The following is a 22,738-nucleotide window of genomic DNA, read 5'->3' as shown; positions in this document are numbered from 1 at the left end:
AGACAAAAAGAAAGAAGACAAACTGGTTTGGGTTGAGAAAGGTAAGAACAAAGCAGAATCAAGTCTGATTGTGTAGACTGCCCTGCATGCAGAAAGAAGAATTCTATGGGTTGTTGACAATGGATGTTCCAATCATATGACCAGTGATAAAAAGAAATTTATCAAGCTTGAAGATTGGAATGGAGGCTCAGTAAGATTTGGAGATAACTCCTCCATCAAGATAAAAGGCAAAGGTACTCTGAATATAGATGGCAAATTGAAGGCACATGATGTATATTATGTAGAAGGTCTAAAACACAATTTGCTAAGTGTGAGTCAGATGTGTGATAAAGGATATAAATTCATTTTTGACTCTATCGGTTGCCAGATAAGAAAAGAGAGTACCTGTCAAATTGTAGCAGAAGGAAAAACAACAAATGGAAATGTGTACAATCTGAAGGAATGCTATGAGTCCCAATGCATGATGGGATAGGTGGATGAGAGTTGGTTGTGGCATAGGAGATTAGGCCACATAAGTTTTGATAATTTGATTACAGTAAGCAAAAAGGGCTCTGTGAGAAATATACCACCCATCAGCAAACCGGTAAACACATTTTGTGATGAATGTGTAAGAGGAAAGCAGACGAAGGTGAGCTTCAAGACTAAAGAACATAATACTTCAAGACCGCTTGAACTGGTGCATACTAATCTATGTGGACCAACCAGAACAAGAGCTCTAGCCCTTGAAAGATACTTCATTTTCCTCATTGATGATTTTTCAAGAATGACATGGGTCACTTTCCTGTAGGACAAATCTCAATCTTTTGAAAGATTCAAGATTTTCTGGAAGATGGTTAAGGAAATTGGATGCAAGCTGAAATGTCTAAGATCCGACCGGGGTGGAGAGTTCACATCAAATGAGTTTGAGGACTACTGTAAGAGACATAGAATCAGAAGACAATACTCAGCCCCCAGGACACCACAACAAAATGGTGTGGTAGAACCGTAGAAAGAAAGAACAGGATAGTCAAGGAGATGGCTAGAATTATGTTGAATGAGGCAAACTTACTGGATATGTATTGGAAGGAAGCAGTTCATACTGCTATATATACTTTGAACTGGGTTCAACTAAGAACAAACAGCAGAATGATACCTTATAAGCTGTGGTATGACCAGAAACCATCAGTCAAGTGCTTCAAGGTATTTGGGAGTAAATGCTTCATTAAAAGAGATCAGGATGGCTTGGGCAGCTTTGATTCCAGGAGTGATGAAGGCATCTTTCTTGGTTACTCAACTCACAGTAAGGCCTACAAATGCTACAACAAAAGACTAAGAAGAATTATTGAAAGTGTGAATGTGAGAGTAGATGAAGATATGCTTAAAGGAAGAAATACTCAAGTCAACCGGTATGGTGATTCCGGTGATGAAGGTGAAGAAGTTCAGTCAGGTAGTGAACCAGAAGAAGCATCCAATAAGGTCCCTAACCGGTATGTGCAGAAAAATCATCCTAAAGATCAGATTTTAGGTAACAAGAATGATGGTGTGCAGACTAGAAGAAGATGAACAAGTCAATTTCTGCCTCATGACTGAAATGGAACCCAAAACATTCAATGAGGCCAGCAAAAGTCAGAAGTGGATGGATGCAATGGAAGAAGAGTTGCAGCAAATTGAGAAGAACAAAACTTGGGAGTTAGTTCCTAGACCGGCTGATAAGAATGTCATTGGCACAAAGTGGGTCTACCGGAACAAGATGAATGAAGAAGGAAATATTGTGAGGCACAAAGCAAGGTTAGTGTGCAAAGGATACTCTCAAGTAGAGGGAATAGATTTTGAAGAAACATTTGCACTGGTTGTTAGACTTGAGGCCATTAGAATGTTTCTAGCCTTTTCAACCTACAAAGGATACAAAGTCTATCAAATGGATGTAAAATCTGCTTTCCTAAATTGAAATTTAGAAGAAGTATACATGGAACAACCGGAAGGTTTTCTGCTACATGATGATGAAACCTTTGTGTGTCGGTTGAAGAAAGCACTATATGGATTGAAGCAGGCTCCAAGAGTATGGTACTCAAGGTTAGATAAGTATCTAAAGGAGCAGGGCTTCAAAAAAGGGAGTGCAGATAGTAATCTGTACATTAAAGCAGATGGAAACCACATAATTATTGTGGTCGTATATGTGGATGACATCATTTTTGGAGGGAACAAGGATACCTTGTGTGAAGAGTTTGTTGATCAAATGCAGTCAGAGTTTGAGATGTCAATGCTTGGATAGTTGTCTTACTTTCTTGGTTTGCAGATTTCACAGCAAGGTAAAGGGATATTTATCTCTTAAACCAAGTATGCCAAAGATATGTTGAAGAAGTTCCAAATGGAAGACAACAAATCGGTAAGTACTCCCATGGTGAACGGATGCAAGCTGAGCAAGGATGATGAATCACCGGTACTGGATCAAACATTGTATAGATCCATGATTGGCAGTTTGTTATATCTTACTGCTTCTAGATCAGATATAGTGCAGGCAGTATGCATGGTGGCTAGATTTCAAGCTGGACCCAAACAGTCACATGTGAATACAATCAAGAGGATATTCCGGTATCTACAAGGGACACTTGATTATGAACTATGGTATCCCAAGCAAGGGGGTTTTACCTTACATGCCTACAAGATGTTGATTGGGCAGGTTGCATTGATGACCGGAAGAGCACAAGTGGTGGTGCATTTTTCCTAGGTAACCGGTTGGTCTCATAGCACAACAAGAAGCAGGATTCAGTTTCCCTATCTACTGCTGAGGTAGAATATATTGCTGCTGCCCCATGTTGTTCTCAAGTGCTATGGATGAAGAAGACCCTCAAGGATATTAAGGTAGAAATGTCTGACCCCATTTCCATCCAGTGTGACAATTCAAGTGCAATTAACATATCAAAGAACCTGGTTATGCACTCAAGGACAAAGCACATTGCCATCAAATATCATTTTCTCAGGGAAAAGGTGGCAGATCAAGAAGTTAAGGTAGAGTATGTCCCTACAGGTGAACAAGTGGTTGATATCTTCACCAAGCCTCTACCGGTAAGCACATTTGAGTATCTAAGACACAAGTTAGGAGTTTTGTCACTCGCTCCATGCACTTAAATGTGTATGGAGATCTATGGTTCAGGGGGAGTTCATTGCCATACCTTTTGACTGTTGAACTAGCTGATGGACAAAGGGGGAGATAAGTACTTGTAGATTTTGTGCCCTTTGTCATTGTTGTCGAAGGGGGAGAATGAACTAGTTGAAGAAATGCAGAGTATGTTGACATCAATGCCAAAGGGGGAGATTGTTGGCATTGTATTGTCATTGATGTCAACCAGTAAGTATAGCATGTCACCGGTATGGATGGTTACCGGTATGCAAGGTGTATGCAGGATGCAAGAAGCAGATGTTACCGGCATGGATGTTCACCAGTAAGTAAACATGTCCAATGGTAAGCAAGAAAAAGACAACAAAGAAGAACATGATCACCGGTATGCGAAGAGGTGTGTAATCCACCAGTAGACATATTAATCAGGATGCACATTGATGACATGTTTTTACTCAAGGATAATACCGGTTTAAAGGCAGGAGTAATACTACCGGTAAATTGACTTAGTGGATGGATCGGTGTGTTTGATGACAAGTCAAGTTGACCCACCAACAAAACAGAGGAAAACAAGCATGAAGGATAACCGGTAAGCTGACATGTACAAGCAGGGTTAGTGAACCGGTGAGCAAGCACTGATAGTATGTCTTGGTCGGTGAATGAATCTAAACCGACTTAGTGGACTGAATAGAGGTGGATGTCGACAAGGATGACATGTGGATATCAGGTGGCAAGCATCCAGAGGTCGGTGAAGTGTCCATCGACGTGGTAGGTGATGAGCAGGTCGACTTTAAATGAGGAACCCGTAAATCACGGGTCAATGACAGAAGAAGTGTGGCTCGAGGCGGATCAAGATGCAAAAGCTTTTTGGTGATGTAAATCAAGCAGGACAATCTGATCTTCATGCTCGTTGGTCGAAGGAAACAGCTGAGGCATTAATGGTGATTGACAGAGCAAGGCTGAAAAACAAGTTGCAGGTTGCTAAATATAGAAAGCGTGTACATATATCATCAAAAATGGCAGTGATGTTTGATCTACTGCAGATCATCAATCAAAGAGATGAGATGCGATCAGATTTGATATGGATTGAGTTGGTAGAGAAAAGCCCTAGCGCGCCACCGTTTGAACTCATGTCTTGGCGGGAAAGCCAAGTATAAATATGTAGACCGAAGATGAAAGATGATGGTGCTAGATGTCGGAAGATAGAGTAACTAAGAGAGAAGGGAGTGACCAGAGAGAAGATTAAAAAGCATCTAAGTTTTGGAGTTGACTGACAGAAAGGTTGAACCGGTAGAAGGTTTATTAGAGGTTTTACCAGTAAGGTCAGAGCAACCAGCAAGCTGCCAAATAGGATAACTATTGTGTAAACTGGCAAGGGAGATTCAGGAAGAAAGCTACTGAAGGTGAAGGAGAAAAGAGAGTGTATCGGTGGAGGTTATGCAAGACAGAATCAAGGTAGAAAGGGTATAAATAGAGGACAGTAAACCGACAGAGAACTGAGCAGAGGAGAACCGATAGAGAAGAGTTAAACCGGTGAAGTATTTGATTGCAAGAGTTACAAAAGTCATTTGTAACAAGGCTGCAACTATTGTATTGATCTGATCTATTGTATCTCACTGAGTTGGTGCTCAGTGTAGGGGTTGGTGCTCCTTGGGTTGGTGCCCTAAATCTTTGTTAAACTGTTTTTCATTTTGAGGCTGGATTGGAGCAGTAGTCTCTAGCAACATTTCTCACCGAGTTTTTTCCCACATTGGGTTTTCCTCGTATATCCGGTGTTATGTGTTGTGTGTCTTTGTGTGTTTGCATTTGATCACTTTCCTTATCTCATCGGTATATCTTCTTTGTGGTTGATTTGCTAACCGGTACCAAGAGTTAGGCTTAAAAAGGTTTAGAATATTGGGAACCACTTATTCACCCCCCTCTTAGTGGTACATTGTGTTCAACAATGGATATAAAGTATGGATTCAACACAAAGTCTTAAACTCCAAAATCTTTTGATATTACTTTGAGAAGAAACAATTTTACAAGTACAAAGCTCAAAGTCTTTATGATTGCAAATTTTTGCAGAGTTTTCTTGCTTGCTAAAAAGATACCAATTACAAAGGGCACCCTCGTGTATATATAGGTGAGGAGCTCAGAGAAAAAAGTGGGAAAAGTCTAACTAACTGAGACTTTTTCCACAACTAACTGTGACTTATTCAAATTATACTCCTATTCCTAACCAACTTGTAATTTGTTTACATGTAATTACAAGTTACAATAATGCAAGTAATGTGACTACTTGCAATTACAATTTTTGATATTACATGTCATTTGTTAAAGGGAAATTACAAATGCATAATTGAAACTAATCTAAGTGTTGGAGACACGACTTTATTTACATCATCCTCTATCTAAGAGGTCTTCATGCTGCTACAAGACGTTGGCACTTGAAGTATTCAAGATCGGTGAAGGTTTTTGTCCGGGAACATCAACTTGCATCATTGACTGTGAACGGTAATGACAGCGACCTTGTGAAGATCAATGAACATTCTTTATTGGCCATGGTGATAGTGAAAGTCACTGCTCTTACCACATAGCGCTGCTATAATGCATTGTAACAATGCATTCCTTTGTTGCATTACTCCTTTGATTGTCAAGTTCTCTGCTTCATGGTTCTTGCTATTTTGACTCTCTCTATGCATATGACATTGTACTCTTTTCATTTTACATCATTACTAGCATCAACATATGACAGCACTGGCTTTTGCTTGTTGTATGCACACATACCCCTTGCAATCGAGTTTCTAGGACCTGACTGCAAGTATTGTTCTTGCAAAGGAAAGAAGTGGAAATGAGAGTGTGTGGAGACAAGGCGAATTTCGGATCTTGGGAGGTGGAATGCGAGTGCAAATGGATTGCAGTGAACTTGGTATGCGGAATGGAAGAATGCAAGTTGGGAAACAATACTGAAACTTACACTTGCAATCGGGTCTTGGAAACCCGAATGCAAGTGAGCATTTTTGATTGGGTATAAGCTTGCAATTAGGTCTTGGAACCTCGATTGCAAGTGTGAGATGAAGGTTGCAAACTTGTGGTAAGGATGAGCTTGCTAACGGGTCTTGGAACCTCGATTGCAAGTGAGCATACTTGCAAGGATGGTGAGCGGAACAAACTTGCAATCGGATCTCAAAACCCCGATTGCAAGTAGTAAGGTTTGCAAGGGAAGGGTAAGTATAAGCTTGTAATTGGGGTTGCAAGACCCGAATACAAGTGCAACACATCCAAACATTCATGCAATATGCTTGCAATCGGATTTCAAAACCCCGATTGCAAGTAAAGATAACTTGCAATGAAAACGTATATCCTCAAACTTGCAATGTTGGACATAAAACCCGCCTTGACTTTGACAAAAGTGCACAAACAAATGAACTTTAGTTACAGTCGGGTCTTAAAGACTCGATTGCAAGTAATATAGGTTTGAACTTGTAATGATGCTTCAAAACCCCAACTTTGCAAATAACTTGTAATCGGGTTTCTAAGACCCAATTGCAAGTAAAGTTAACTTGTAAAGTGAGCAAAAAGTTCCTACTTGCAGTGTCTAACTCAAAACCTGAAATTGCACAAAAAGCTAGGAAAATGAAAGCCAAAACTAACCAAAACTTGGACAATGATGACAAGCACACCCACTGATGATTTGACATTAGAAAATATGAGTTTTGAATCTCGTAAAACATGCTTTAGAGAAAAAAACTACGAATTTTGAGTAAAAATTCATAAGGGTTGTCAATTTTTGAAAGTTCGAAAATTGAGACAACAAACATAAATGGAACAATTATTATTAATTAATATAATATTTATCAACGAATGATTTTTTGAAATTATGAAATATTTATTTTTTAATTAATATTTTTTATCAATAATAATATTCTTGAAATATTTAAATTAATATTATATTACATAAATTATAAACAAATATTACAATCTGGCATGCCCCTATATTGACAGTAATTTATATTTGAATATATTTATCCGTTAATTGTGAGTTATTCTTCATTCAAATTAAAGATATGAATGAACCCTGTGATGAATATATAAGTATACCAAATTCATTAAATAATAAAAGTCTATTATTATATTACTTAAAACTTTAAAATATTAATATTTATATATATATATTAATTAATAGAAAATAGCAAGTTATATCTATTAGTAACTAGCCCTAATCGCTGGCTGCAATGAAGCGATTCCCTTTTAATATATTCTACTCCCCCAAAAGGTGCAATCTTATCCCCAGCAGTTAGTTTGAAAGGTCAAAAGGGGGCATCGTTTATGGTTTAGACAGCTCTCTTCACTCACACGTGGGGAGGGGATATTTATATAACCAAACTGCCACTCCACAAAAGGCATCGATCAAGGGGAAAAAAAAGGGAATATATATATTATCTGGCAGCCATGGATCAGATCAGATCAGAACTATTATTAAGTTACAGGCAATAACATCCTTGTTCTGGGTGGTATGCATGGGGAGGTGCTTAATATATGAAGCATGATAATGTTCTTATGCAGAATTTAATAATAATATAATTATAGAAAATAATATAATGATTATAATTACTATAATATTTTATAAGAACTACTCTACAGTGAAATATATAGTATGGTACTATCTGAATATATATATATATAAATAAATAGTAATTTGAATGAACAAGTAAATCTAAGGGTTTATATATATATATATAGATAGATAGATGGGGAAGTGCTTAATATATGAAGCATGATAATGTTCTTATGCAGAATTTAATAATAATATAATTATAGAAAATAATATACTGATTATAATTACTATAATATTTTATAAGAACTACTCTACAGTGAAATACATAGTATGGTACTATCTGAATATATATATATATATATATATATATATAGTAATTTGAATGAACAAGTAAATCTGAGGTTCTATATATATATATATATATATATATATATATATATATATATATATATATATATATATATATAGAGAGAGAGAGAGAGAGAGAGAGAGAGAGAGAGAGAGATTTGAATGAACAAGTAAATCTAAGGTTATAAATCAGATTGAATTATCAATTCAATATCAGAAAGAAGATTATGTTATCATTGATTGGATTCGTGTTAAGATAGTTTTGTCCCCTAATCAATTTAGTTTAAGTCATAAGTATGTTGAGATGGATTAATTATGGTTAAAACAGGCCTAAACTTGGTAGGGGACATAACATCATGCAAGAGAACATCAGTTGAAGGTGGTAGAGTTTGGTAGTGATAGAGAGGAGGTTGTACAAACTACAAAGAACTACAAGTCAAAAATGCTTTTAATGTTGTTGTCTTGATACAATCCAACCACCAAGAATTTACATTTGAGTACTATAATGTCCCCATTTTTGGGTTCTCTAGCACTGCAGTTAGCTTTGACCTTCTTGGTGAGTGTCAGCCTTGTTAGAGGATTATTTGATGTTGCTAGTGAACTCAATTTGTCTTGAGGACACTTATGCATCTTTCCGAAAATTTATTAAGCGCACAAATAGTGTCATCATAGGTACTAGGGCTAGAGACAATTAGGGCTTCCTCGTGAAATTTTGCCCACGTGAGAAATGAATGAATCCAATCCAACCATTGATACCACTGAAGGGCTTCCTATTCCAAGTGAAAAGAGGCAAGGGAGAGCTTTTGAACTTGGGGAATTTGGTAGAATTCAAAATATTGATGGACCATGCCCAATCAATTAGGAAGATTTGTACCATCACACTTAGGCAAGACTAGTTTAGGGGGAGAGGGAAAGACACCCTGTCATGTCCCCTCTTTAGCTCTGTCTAGTAGAGACATGCGAGTCGGCTTATTTTGGGGTCTTGTAGGCTAACAGTAGTGGATAGAGACTCAGTGAGGATATTCAGTGTTTGGGATTTGGTATTCTGGCAGTAGTGGACCAGTTTGGAGCAGTTCCTTAATTTTAGGAGGCATTTCCTTCTTTTGTGGAGGCCATTCCTACTATTTAGGAGGATTTGACAGTACCCAGGGTTGGGTTACCATGAGACTATTCCTTGGGTTCAGTTTCAGGAGATTTGGGTATGTTTCCTAGCTTCTAGGAGCATCCCTAGATTTTAGGGACAAGATTGCTCGAGGATCCATGATTTCCGACAACAGTCACAGACAGGTGGCAGACTCCATTTCAGACTTGTGGAGTTAGATGAGCATTATATGGCTATTTGGGATATATTTTTAATATTTCCTAAGTTAGCGTCTTATTAATTAAATAAAGCTATTTATATAGCTAATTGGAGTAATAAGGGGATTTTGGCTTCTTTTGGTCAGGCAGGCAGGCATATGTGTTATAGCTCGTTGGAAAGGTCTTAAATTATTATAACTTATTTTCATCATCCGGAGACCTTCTGGCACCTTGAGTTTTGTTATTTGACGAAATGGGTGTTTTCCTATACATAAAGGCCTTTTTAATTAAGAATATGCCATTATTTAATAAAGGTAAAAGCATATTCTCCCTTTAGGGTTCGAGTAGCTTTGAGAGGGAGATAAAAGGAGATGTTGGCTCATTTTTTATTATCTTTTTACATCTTCAAACTTGGCATTTGTTAATTTGCTCCGAGGAGCGATTTTTGGAGAACTGGGACGCAAACCCCAGGGCTTGGATATTGGGACACAAACCCTAATAGAAGGTTTCAGCAGCTTCATTTGGTTTCAAACTTTGATTGGAGTGCAAGTTCAGCATTGGAAGAGCTTTGGCTTTGGACGTTGGGTATATTGCTTGGCACGTGGGAGTTCCTTGGCTGCCTGGACGTGACTGCAGCAGCCGTACGTCCTCCTTCCAGCTGGCACGTGGGTTGCTGATTGGTATTCATCAGCCATCTCTTTTCATTGTGCGTGGATGGTCTTTCTTGCAACTGACAACATTATTTTGGTTGGTAGATACTTTGCTGGCATATCATTTATGTAGCTATTCTGGATTGGCTGAATATTATATTATTGCACAATATTTTCCAGCCTATTTCATATTTGCTGCTGTTGTTATTCATTGTTTACCTATATCTGGAAAAATACAAACAAAAACAAAAGACACAACCTTTCTGCAACTTCTGTCTCTCTCTGAAAGATCATTTAATAAACAGGAAGAATTTATTTTAAAACAAATAATTAAAAATTATAGCCTGTTAGCTTAAAAGATCCATCAGGGATCTTTCAGTGGTATCAGAGCCTTGATCTTGCCAACCTGTTGGGTGAAGATCAGTAGTTTGATTTTATATTGAAGCTTGGTTGCAGACCAAATTGGTCATCATGACAGGGTTGTCTAAGAATAAACAAACAAGGAAAAAATTTGAACAAACCCCTTCAGGAAGTTCCAGACACTCTAAGGGTACGACTTCATCAACTAGTACAAAGAAGAGGTCTCCTGCAAAGACATTGAATGATACAGTTATGAACAACTATGACAAGTATTGTTCCCTTCCGAAAAAGATACGTGACTGTTTTTCCTTCACACAATTCATGGGAATACCCGATGAAGAGGACTTGATGCTTTTGAGTCCACGTCATCAACCAAGGAGGCAACATGAATCATTTGAGAACCAAGGAAGCAGTGGAGGAGCAAAGGAAATGATGTCTGCAAATGAGATTGGCAGAAAATTAGTTGATGACTTTGATAGCCAGGCAGATTTGATTGGTGAAAATAAAATCTCAGCATTAGGGAATAATTCACATGAGACTTCTACATCCTTGCAAGGTGTCTTATAGGTGGATTCCGTTGGAGAGTATGACAGTAGAAACAGCTCTGAAGGAATGAATGTTGAGTTACATGAAACAGATGCATTCTCTAGTGAATTAGTTGACTCTATTGTTGAGACCAATTCCATACGTGAAGAAAAATCAGAGGTTAGCATGAATGAAACAACCCATCATAAATCAGATTTTGTGTACTTTGGGGCAGCAGATATAGAGCATTTCCAAAGGTTGAATGGAGATTGGTTAGATAGAGCTATACAAGCAAAGATGCTTGCTACCCAAGCAAGACAGCACTTGCAAGAGTTCAAGGAAAGATGCAATCAGCTTGATAATGCAAGAAAACAAAGAGAGTCATACATTAGATCGTTATTTCTTCCAAGGGAAGAATGTGTAGATGAAGAGCTTACAAGGGAAAAGCTTCTTGAGGTAAGCCCACAAGAAGAGCATGTTACATTGTGTGAAGAAGAAAGGAGGTATGATTCAAGAAATTCAGTTTGGTCTAGTTTGCCTTATGAAGTCTATGACTTCCCTCTTTTAGAGAGCCCCTTGAAGACTCAAAACATTAATGTTGATATTTACACACTTGATGGACTAGCCACAAGTGACATATCCATTTGTGTGGAATGGAACATATTTCATTTCAAATTGGCTAATCATGCATCATCTACAATGAAAGGACAGTTATTAAGGTCACATGAGGCATTTTATCTTAAAGAGCTTATTATGGAGTCCAAGAGATTGTCTACTAAGAAGATCTTGCATTTTGATAATTTTGGTTTGTTTTGCATACTACACCTTGGAGACAATTGGTAAGGAAAAGCATAGCAATCATGGAGGTGAAGGTATGGATTAGATTAAAGGCAGCTATGGAAGCTATAAATCCATGTTACTTGCAGCAGGGTGCACTTCATAGGTCAACATTCATGAAAGGAGACCCTACCCTCAAGAACAATACAAGGAATGGCAATGAAGACACCTTGGGAAGGTTTGAACATATTTCTGATTTCCTAAATTGGGACATAAATATTTTGACTTCATATGGGCACAAATCCAAGAAGGATAGTGAAGACAACTATAGCATGGTTGACATTTATGAAAGGATAAATAAGCATGAGGTTGTGGTGGGAACTTCTATTAGCCCACAATCTGATTTTATAATAGCAGTTAGAGAAGAACACAAATCAGATTGTATGTTGATGTCTCACCTTTATGATGTTGACACTTTGCTTGAGTGTAAGGATGTCCTAATCTCAAGTCTTTATATGTTACTTGATTGGACTGCCAAGTGTATGCAAGTGTACTCTTGCATTGAACTTTTCCAAGGTAATGGAAGAAAGGCTACAATCATTCCTAAGTCTATGATTAAGGACAGCAGCATCATCCTCTTTCAATTACATGAATTTGCAGCTCCTATTCATGGAACAAGTAGTGAAATTGAATTTGCAAATATTGGTATACATTATACATTGGTTAAGCATGGTTATTTTGATGATGTCTCTTCCAAGACGACTGGATTTGTTTATATCAAAACAACAGTATTAAATCAGTCTGAAGAAGTTTGTGACGTACACTACTCCATACATAATGAGGAGCAAGACTTATCTTATGCTGAGTTTGTAGTTGATGTTGACAGCAGTACTTCAGTTGAGACAAGAAAAATCAATAACACACCGACAATAGGCATATCAGCAGTGAACAAAGAGCCAAGGAAGCTAATGGTTATTGTTGAAGATGTGGCAGCCAAGAGTGTGCAGGTACAATTCAGTGTTGAAGACTTCAAAGGAAACACAAGGAAAGGTAATAACAGTGAGCTAGCAGCCCATACTCATGTAGAAGACAATGTTATCGAGTCATCTAATGTTGGCATTCAATTTTGGGAAGATAGACATGGGACAAGTCAAGAGTTGGTGATGTTTGATGATTCGAAAGAAAGTATAAAGGAGGAGCCCAAAATTCTGATTAGAGACAACAGTTGTGTACATTCTCATTCTCGAGAGTTTGCCACCATGATACATGGAATAACAAATGAAGGATATTCTATAAGTGATAGCACTCAAAATGCTTGTGTTATTTTCAATAAAGAGGTACTCGTAAGAGTTGATGACATGACACAAATGCATGACAGTCATTCTGATTTTTATAACAGCAGTAAAATACCTTTTCTTTTTCAAGTTAATACAAATTCTAAGCATGAAGAGATGAGTGCTAGAGATTCTACCATGGGTGTTACACAAGGTGAATTCATGTTGTGCGATAAGCTTGATGCTGCATCTCACCATGGGACTGATTTTATGCGCTTTGGAGCAGCTCAGATAGAACAATCTGGAAGGTTGAATGAAGGGGGTCTAGAAAGAGCACGGCAGGTTAAGTTGTATTTTGTCCAGACAAGGCAGCACTTACAACAAATCAAGGAGCGCCACAAACATTTAAATCAGGCAAGACAACAAAGAGTTGCATATCTTCGATCACACTTTCTTCCAAGAAAAGAATACTTAGAGATTGAGCATAAGCAAAGTAAGTATGTTGATTGCAAACCAATTTTAGAGGAGTCACATATTGCATCATTGGATTTTCATGATGATCACAAATTTGAAGGATATGCAATCATGGATGAGCACAGTGACTTTATGGATATCATTCGTAGTGGAACAGCCACCCAAGAAACAATTTTGTTTGGTGATAAGGGCATCTACAATTCTTCTTTGGATGTGTCACAAATTTCATGTGATATGGCAGCTATGTGTTTGTTGGTTGGTGATTCAATCTTCCTTGACTCTCCGGTAGTTAGTGGTTGTCCTACTGCGATTTCCCATGCACTTGCAGATTTATCATGGTCTACATCAGCTCTTGAGTTGCATGGGAGTGTGAAGAGATATGACTACTTGATGGACAATGAGATCGGGATCGATATCCTTTGCTAGCATTGGTATAATAACATTTACAACCTCATTCATGATGCTGGTCTAAGTTATAACAATAGCTTATGGGGAGCTGAGAAGCTCAAACCTCATTTTTACAGACCATATAGAGTATTTAGGCAAGTTGGAGAGGTTGCTTATGAGGTTGAGTTACCACCTGGCAGTAAAATTCATAATGTGTTTCACGTGTCATGACTGAAGAAGGCCCTGGGACAACATATTACAGCATCACCCGATTTGCCTCCCATGGATGAGGAAGGTAAATTGACTCTGGTTCCTGAGGAGATTCTTGAGGTGAGGGAACAACGGCTGAGAAACTGGGTGATTCAGGAGTATTTGGTACGCTGGAGAGGTCTTCCCATAGAGGATGCCACTTGGGGGGGTGAGTCTATTTTGCAGCATCCAACTTTGCAGTTGATTGTGGGCATGCATCTCCGAGGGGAGGACTGTCATGTCCCCGCTTTAGCTCTGTCTAGCAGAGACATGTGAGTCAGCTTATTTTGGGGTCTTGTAGGCTGATAGTAGTTGATAGAGACTCAGTGAGGATATACAGTGTTTGGGATTTGGTATTCTGGCAGTAGTGGACTAGTTTGGAGCAGTTCCTTAATTTTAGGAGGCATTTCCTTCTTTTGTGGAGGCTATTCCTACTATTTAGGAGGATTTGACAGTACCCAGGGTTGGGTTACAATGAGACTATTCCTTGGGTTCAGTTTCAGGAGATTTGGGTATGTTTCCTAGCTTCAAGGAGCATCCCTATATTTTAGGGACAAGATTGCTCGAGGATCTATGATTTCCGACAACAATCACAGACAGGTGGCAAGCTCCGTTTCAAACTTGTGGAGTCAGATGAGCATTATAAGGCTATTTGGGATATATTTTTAATATTTCCTAAGTTAGTGTCTTATTAATTAAATAAAGCTATTTATATAGCTAATTGGAGTAATAAGGGGATTTTGGCTTCTTCTGGTCAGGCAGGCATATGTGTTATAGCTCGTTGGAAAGGTCTTGAATTATTATAACTTATTTTCATCATTCGGAGACCTTCTGGCACCTTGGGTTTTGTTATTTGACGAAAGGGGTGTTTTCCTATACATAAAGGCCTTTTTAATTAAGAATATGCCATTATTTAATAAAGGTAAAAGCATATTCTCCCTTTAGGGTTCTGTTGACGTGTATTTTGTACACTGCCTAACACAGAATAAAATACCCAAGGGTACCTTATCCTCTCTTAAATAAAGCCTCTGATTGCTGAAGATATCGCGAAAAAGGATCAATCAGGATGACTCCAAGGTTCTTTGATGTGACTGAAATACGTCCTCCATGCACCGACCTCTCTCTCAAGCTTTCTATTCTTCTCCATTTCTTCTCTAAGCTTGTCTTTCAATGCCTCAAATGAGTCGGTAGCATCATCTAAAGTCTGCTCTGCTGTGGATGGTCCTAACTCAAAAGTCTGTATATCATATTCCTCTGCTAGGATCTCACCTTCATATTTGTCTACTGCCGGTGTAGCTATCTGTAGTTTTCTGGATCCAGTTTCATCTCGAATCATCTTGGACATCTTGGTAGCCTTCTTCTTCTCTGTTACTTCGTGTGAGCGTCCAACAAGGCTCTCTAAATCAATTGCATTGTCCTCGTCCTCTACTACGATCACCTTAGTTAATCTTTCCTTCAACCAATCTGGGATATTTGATCTTGTCTCTTGAACTTGTATTTCTTTATGTACCACTTCTTCTTCTCTGGGAGGAGATGTCATTTCATTATCTTCTCCTAACTCATAGTCCTGGAGAGATCCATCTGGTGACCCTTGCTGTGCCTGTCCTCCTTCCTGCCTGTCGTTCTGTACCATAGACTCCATGGATTCTTCCACTTGAATTGTTCTCTTCTCAGGTCTAGAAGAAGTACCGGATGATCAATCTCTGTTAGCCTCTTGTTTCCTCTTGGAAGATTCTCCCTTTCCAGGTCTCTCTTTCCTCTTCGAACCTCTTGGATGGAGATTGCCCTCACTGGCACATCGAAGGTTTCCTTCACCTGAATTTCTAGGATTAGGATTGCCTTCACTCACACTAGCTCCACCTTCGGCTGGTTTCTCTTCCAAAGTGAAAGTCATAGCTATGCCTTGTTCTCTCAACTTCTGATGCTGAACGTCAACCCATCTGCGAGTACAAGACAAGACTGGTACCATCAAAGCATCTAAATCCACGACTTCGGGTTCATTCCAATCCAACCTTATTGTTTTGCTTTCTCGATCATAGGAAGACTGGATATGTCTGCCACTGTCCTGAGCTTGGTCGGCCACTCTGTAAATCCTGCATTTCCTAATGAAATCCAAAGGTAATCTAGAATGCATTTTTTGTTTCACTTCAAGATCATCTAAGAGATTCATCATAAAATCTTCAATCTGATACTCATGTCTAAACTTCTTGCCGACTGTCTCCTCTAAATGTCCATGTGGATCAAAGCTTTCTCTCAGAGCAAAAGATGAAAAAGAATACAAGGCTAACTCCTTCTCTGCGTCATCCATGGCTAAAGCATTAGGACATACCTCAACTGAATTACCCAAAATGATAGGTACTGGAACTCCATTCTGATGTCTGTGTCTGAATGCCTTCACATATGCTGCCAACTGTCTTGTTACTTCAAGTAACACAATTCTGTCTGTCGGATATCTCGGCAACATGTATGGAGGTAAAGGACATCCATGCACCCTAATATAAGTGAACTTGGGAAACTGAATGAACCAAGCACCGTACCTCTTTATGAATTCCTGGGCATCCTGAGATAACCTGTTGTGAATTCCACCTTGCAACGTCCTTGTGATGTTCATCGTGAAAGTATCATTAACCAACTTATAGTTGCTCCCTGGCGGATGATGCAAGTAGGCATAGGAATCACAAGCTCTGACCTCGCTGGGTCCTCTTCCAATCACTCCTCTGTGAGGTAGTCCTGCGTACTCAACACTCCTAATCAAGGCATAAATGACATATGAACTCATGTGGAAGGACTTAGTAGCCTTGAGTCTCCTCAACTGTATGTCCAAGCAATGGCTAATCATCCTAGCCCAATGTATCGTACCTTTTCCCTGAACGATCACCTGGATGAAGTAAAACATCCACTTCTCAAAATAGAAGGCATGAGGGACTCCTGTAACTCGGTTGAGCATGGTAATCAAATCTCTGTACTCCTCTTGGAAATCAATCCTGTGCGGTGTGTTCGGGACCTTGCTCAGACGGGGACGGCTCTTAAGTAGCCAGTTCTTATTGATAATGCTTAGACAAGCATCTGGATCATCTTCGTACATTGATCTGGCTCCTTCTATGCTCTTGTATATCATGTCCCTGTGCTTTGGAAGATGGAAAGCTTCACTTATAGCTTCCTCTGAAAGGTACGCCAAAGTGTTTCCCTCTTTGGACACGATCGTTCTGGACTGTGGATCATAATGACGAGCACACTCGATCATCAACTCATGGCACTGAATAGCTGGAGGAAAGCCGGCCGCCTTAATGATACCACTCTCGATTATTCTCCGAGCGACAGGTGATGGCTTGCCAATGTAAGGGACCTCTCGAAACTTCTTCGTGCTAAAGTTGCCTAAATTTGTATCTCCAATGTTGCTCCACTTCGACACGATCTTGGTCTCCACTTCTTCGGTCTTTTGATCTTCTTTCATGAGAGCTGAACGACTGGTGGATGCTCCCGCCTTCGGGGTTGCCATACCTACACAACATTTCATAATGAGAAGCTAGATTTTGCAATAAATAACATAGATTAGAGAATAAATTTTAGGAAACTTCATGATAAGTCTTTGAGTTATCATTTCCTAAAATAAAACGATTGAGCTAGGAATTCAAAATTTCAAAAATTCAAAATTCAAAATTTAAAATATGACGATCAACAAATAAAACAATAAAACCAAATCGCCATACCTCAAATCGAGAGCTAACTCTAGAATGCAAAATAAAAAGGATTCGCCTAGGCAAAATTGACGTGTAAATAGTCTTCAATGTGATCTTCAAATAAATGTCCTTCTTATCAATATCGCCACCTTTGATATGTCCTTGATGTGGTCTTCAAAGCAACGTTCCTCTTGTCACCTTTCAAGTCTTTGACGTGATCTCCAAGTTCGCTCAAATGTAAACTTCAAGTTCGTAGCGCCTTGGATTGATGTTAATGCCTTGGTTAATACTTCGCACCACCTTGAATATAATTCGCACTTGAACACAATTTCGCACTTCTCCCTTTGTCTTCCAAATCGCATGTGAAATGGCAAAAAATGATAATGTGAAAATGAAGATTTTCACCCTCCTTTTATAGCGCTTACCTCTCACCTCCATATAGGCCGACTTGGTAATTAATAAGGCAATTTAAACGATTTTTAAATAAATAACAAGGCCGACTCTCACAAACCAAGCGCTCCTTTTGAATTTTATTTAATTAATAAATAATTAATTAAATGCTTTTATTATTTAAATAAATAAATTTCGATTTTTATAAAGGCAAAATAATTAATAAATATTAAGCACAAATTTTAAATGCCATTTTTAATTAAATTTTCAATCTATCGATTTTAGCATTTAAAATAAATTTAAAGAAATGTGTTTGAGCGCCAAATTTTGAAAATGGAAGATACGTACCTCATCGCCCTGGTCCCTTGGAGAGGGACAGGAGCGATCCATCAATTTTGTCATGATTCTTGCAATTTCGACGTCCAAAGTCTCTATCCTTACGTTCAAATCGGTATTTTGTTGGGTCTTTCGAACTTGAGTGTCTTGCATGTGTGAATAAATGCATCTCATGACCATTATCACCCTGGTCCCTTGGAGAGGGACAGGAGCGATCTCCATTGTTTTTCCTTAATCTTGCATCTTTGATCTCAAATTTCCATCATGAGGCAAATAATAACCTTGTTTCTTCATTCCATGCTTGTTTCATCTAACCTTTACAAGGCGCATTTGATGTTAGGAAGAATATCGCCCTGGTCCCTTGGAGAGGGACAAGAGCGATCCTTATCTTCTATTTTGAAATTCCTCGTTTTTGGTTCTAACTCCTCGTTCATTGCCTTCCAAATGGCGTTTTAGACCCTTTGTAACTTGTTTTGTTATGATCTTCGAAGGAACATGAATGCTTTGGCAAATATCGCCCTGGTCCCTTGGAGAGGGACAGGGGCGATCCTCATAATTTCTCTTTAATCTTTGTGACTTCGAACTTCAATCTTTGTTATGATGGACAAACAATGCTATTCTTTCGCTCCCCTTTCGTTCCACTTGAATTCTACAAGGCGTTTAGACGTTGGAAGGATCATCGCCCTTGTCCCTTGGAGAGGGACAGGAGCGATCTTGAAGCTCTAGTCCAAATGCATCACCTTTCAACCTTGGTTCTTCGTCTATTGCCTCTTAAAGGACGTTCTTGATCTAGCATGAACTTGCCTTGACATGATTTTGACGAAACATGAGTCTTTTAATAAAAATCGCCTTGGTCCTTGTCCAAAGGACAGGAGCGATATGAGTTCCTTGCACAAATTGGTAACACTTTGACGTTCAAAACTCTTGCATATCATCTTCAAATGACACCTTATACCTTGTGTGATCTCGAAAAACCTTGACTTGGCATGAATTTGAAGGAAAATGAAGGATCCCATACAAATCGCCCTGGTCCCTTGGAGAGGGACAGGAGCGATATAGCTTCTGTGTTTAATTTGAGGATCTTTTAACGTTTAAAGTCCTTGTATATCACCTTCTAATCATGCCTTGGACCTCATACGACCTTGCAAAACCTTGACCTTACGTGATTTTTGAGGGATTCGGCCAATATAATAAACATCGCTCTGGTCCCTTCCTGAGGGACAGGAGCGAACTTAAGCATTTTGGTCCTTTGTTGGCATTTGGCAATCTTCAATTTATCTTCAATGAGTTCATTTCACCTCCTTCCTTGCCTTCAAACATAAACTTGACTTGATCTTTGCCTGAATCTCGCCCTATGAAGAATATCGCTCTGGTCCCTTGGAGAGGGACGGGAGCTACAATGTACTTCGCCCTGGTCCCTGACTGAGGGACAGGAGCGATTTTGGCATTTTGGACCATTTTTCTTCATGTTTTCTCTTCAAGTTATATTCATTCGATAAAACATATCCCCTTGGACATCTTCAAATCGTCAAGTCGTTGAAATCCTGCAAGGACGAAGCAATATTTGATTTGTAGCCCCGGTCCTTCACTGAGGGACAGGAGCGATTTTGATTCCTGGAGGCACCTCTGTGCTTGTGAAAATCTTCAATTTATATTCAACGGAAAGATCACGCCTTTCTCTATCATTTCCAACTCGAAATTCACCTTGACCCTGCAAGGACAGTAAGATATTCGAAAACGAGCTCCGGTCCTTCACTGAGGGACAGGAGCGATTCTGCTCCTACAGGCCAAAATATCATGATTTTACACATTTTATCACTTCACACGGCGAAAACAAATCATTTACAATGCCTAGGATCAAAAATCAAAAAACTCAAAATCTGGTCAAAATATTCAATCGGACAAAAATTCACATTTCATCATCAACACTTAGACAAATTTAAGCTCTGCACTCAAAATTCCAATTGAAAATAGACCATTCTGGCGAATTCATTTCATTCAAAATTTGCATCCTTCGAAAGGAAGCTCAAAAGCTCTCAAAACTGACCGGATTCTGGCCTGAAAAGACGGCAATTAAAACCCTAAGGCTTGACCCTAAATCCAGACGATTGACTGACTAACAAAATCCTAAACCAAGGCAAAAAAAACGAGCGAAAAATGAGCAAAAGAGGGGGTCCCCATTTCAAATGGGGCGATGTGTGAAATGGTCACAACAGGTTCGAGTAGCTTTGAGAGGGAGATAAAAGGAGATGTTGGCTCATTTTTTATTATCTTTTTACATCTTCAAACTTGGCATTTGTGAATTTGCTCTGAGGAGCGATTTCTGGAGAACTGGGACGCAAACCCCAAGGCTTGGATATTGGGACGCAAACCCCAATAGAAGGTTTCAACAGCTTCATTTGGTTTCAGACTTTGATTGGATTGCAAGTTCAGCATTGGAAGAGCTTTGGCTTTGGACGTTGGGTATATTGCTTGGCACGTGGGAGTTCCTTGGCTGCCTGGACGTGATTGCAGCAGCCGTACGGCCTCCTTCCAGCTGGCACGTGGGTTGCTGATTGGTATTCATCAGCCATCTCTTTTCATTGTGCGTGAATGGTCTTTCTTGCAGCCGGCAACATTATTTTGGTTGGTAGATACTTTGCTGGCATATCACTTATGTATTTTGCCTAGTACGATTTGTAGCTATTCTGGATTGGCTGAATATTATATTATTGCACATTATTTTCCAGCCTATTTCATATTTGCTGCTGTTGTTATTCATTGTTTACCTATATCTGGAAAAATACAAACAAAAACAAAAGACACAACCTTTCTGCAACTTCTGTCTCTCTCTGAAAGATCATTTAATAAACAGGAAGAATTTATTTTAAAACAAATAATTAAAAATTACAGCCTGTCAGCTTAAAAGATCCATCAGGGATCTTTCACACCCTAATGTGGGAAAGAGGAACTTGTTGAAGGGAAGGAAGGTTGGTCTCTAATAGTACTTAAGAGTAGACACTCGTGCTCCATTTGCCGGCAGGTCATTCGTTCTCAAGTTATGAGACCTAGATTACTAATACTTTATACATTTAATCTTTAATTATCAAGTTTCTAAGATCTGAACATAGTTAAAACATTTTGGCTGGTAAGAGTTGTAAATAATCTGGACAGGATTTTGTTTTAATTAATGAAGAGGCCAGGATTTTTTTATTAAACAACTAATTTGGTAATGACTGCTGCAATGCTTCATCTAACCAGAATTGTTTGTAAACCTTTTTGTATGATGTAGTGCAGCGGGTCCACGTACCATAGTAAGTGGCAAAGAAGTTATCAATTTGGCTTCAGCAAACTATCTTGGACTAACAGGGAATGAGAAGATAACAGTGAGTGAATGACAAAAGACTCTAACTTTTCTTTTGTTTGTTTATTCTAGAAGTTACTATCTCTGTACTGCACAATGAGATTCAACTGACTAATAATATTCTTTTTCAGGAAGCATGCAATGCATCCATTAAAAAATATGGTGTGGGAACTAGTGGTCCTCGTGGCTTCTATGGGACTATGGGTGAGAAGGAGATCACACTTCTGATTTATTGCAATAATAACTAGATTAACTTTTCAGCCTTTTATTGAATTATGAAAAAAATGAGATTTAATCAAGTGTTGATAACACCAAAGGGAAGCATGATAAAACAGAACTTTTAATAGGTCCAATTAGTATAAAAACCTTATCATGCTAGGCTATAATTTATAACATTATGTGGTGCCTTTTTAACCTTATGGTTTGACTGTGCTATATTTAGATAAGGTTACATTTAGAATCTGTTTATGAATATATCTGAGACCTACAAAGTGCTCAAAATATTCTAATAGAAATTTATTATCGATATCAATCTATCAGTATGTGTATATACTTATTTATTTATCACTGTTTTCGATAATTTACTATTTTCATGTATGGTTTTTTGCTAAGAAGTTTTGGAAACCTAATCTTGACAGAGAACATCATGTCCAAATAAATTGACCATTTGGTACTTGTTGCTCACTTGTGCTACTGTATTGTGCTTTTGATTATTGATAACAATGATTTGAATTGTTATGTATTCATACATTGTCCCTTGAATTTGCATCATATATATCTAGAAAGAGTGGGTAGAGGTAGTAATTCTACTTTTTGCTTAATGTATTAAAAATTCTGCTGGCGTTTTTGGCAGATGTTCACCTTGACTGCGAGGCCAGAATTTCAAAGTTTTTGGGGACTCAAGATTCAATTATGTATTCATATGGTCTTTTAACTACAGCTAGTACAATTGCAGCATTTTGCAAGCGGGGTGATCTGATTATTGCGTGAGTTTTTCTATTTTCAATGC

The 22,738-nt window shown here is 38.5% G+C and overlaps 1 protein-coding gene across 7 annotated transcripts in view; it reads left to right on the top strand.

Moving 5' to 3' along the window:
- LOC131075956 (long chain base biosynthesis protein 1) overlaps positions 1 to 22,738 on the top strand; it is a 289,362-nt gene that overhangs the window by 242,796 nt on the left and 23,828 nt on the right. For all 7 annotated transcript variants that reach the window (XM_058012951.2, XM_059211149.1, XM_059211150.1 and 4 more), the window contains 3 exons: positions 21,658 to 21,751; positions 21,861 to 21,933; positions 22,583 to 22,715. In XM_058012951.2, coding sequence (XP_057868934.2) covers positions 21,658 to 21,751; positions 21,861 to 21,933; positions 22,583 to 22,715 — 300 coding nt within the window. The remainder of the gene's footprint in view (positions 1 to 21,657; positions 21,752 to 21,860; positions 21,934 to 22,582; positions 22,716 to 22,738) is intronic.

The sequence above is a fragment of the Cryptomeria japonica genome, chromosome 9 (genome assembly GCF_030272615.1).
Source record: "Cryptomeria japonica chromosome 9, Sugi_1.0, whole genome shotgun sequence".
Lineage (NCBI taxonomy): Eukaryota > Viridiplantae > Streptophyta > Pinopsida > Cupressales > Cupressaceae > Cryptomeria > Cryptomeria japonica.
Note: the sequence above shows the minus strand (reverse complement) of the source record. Positions and strands in the feature narration are given on the sequence as shown.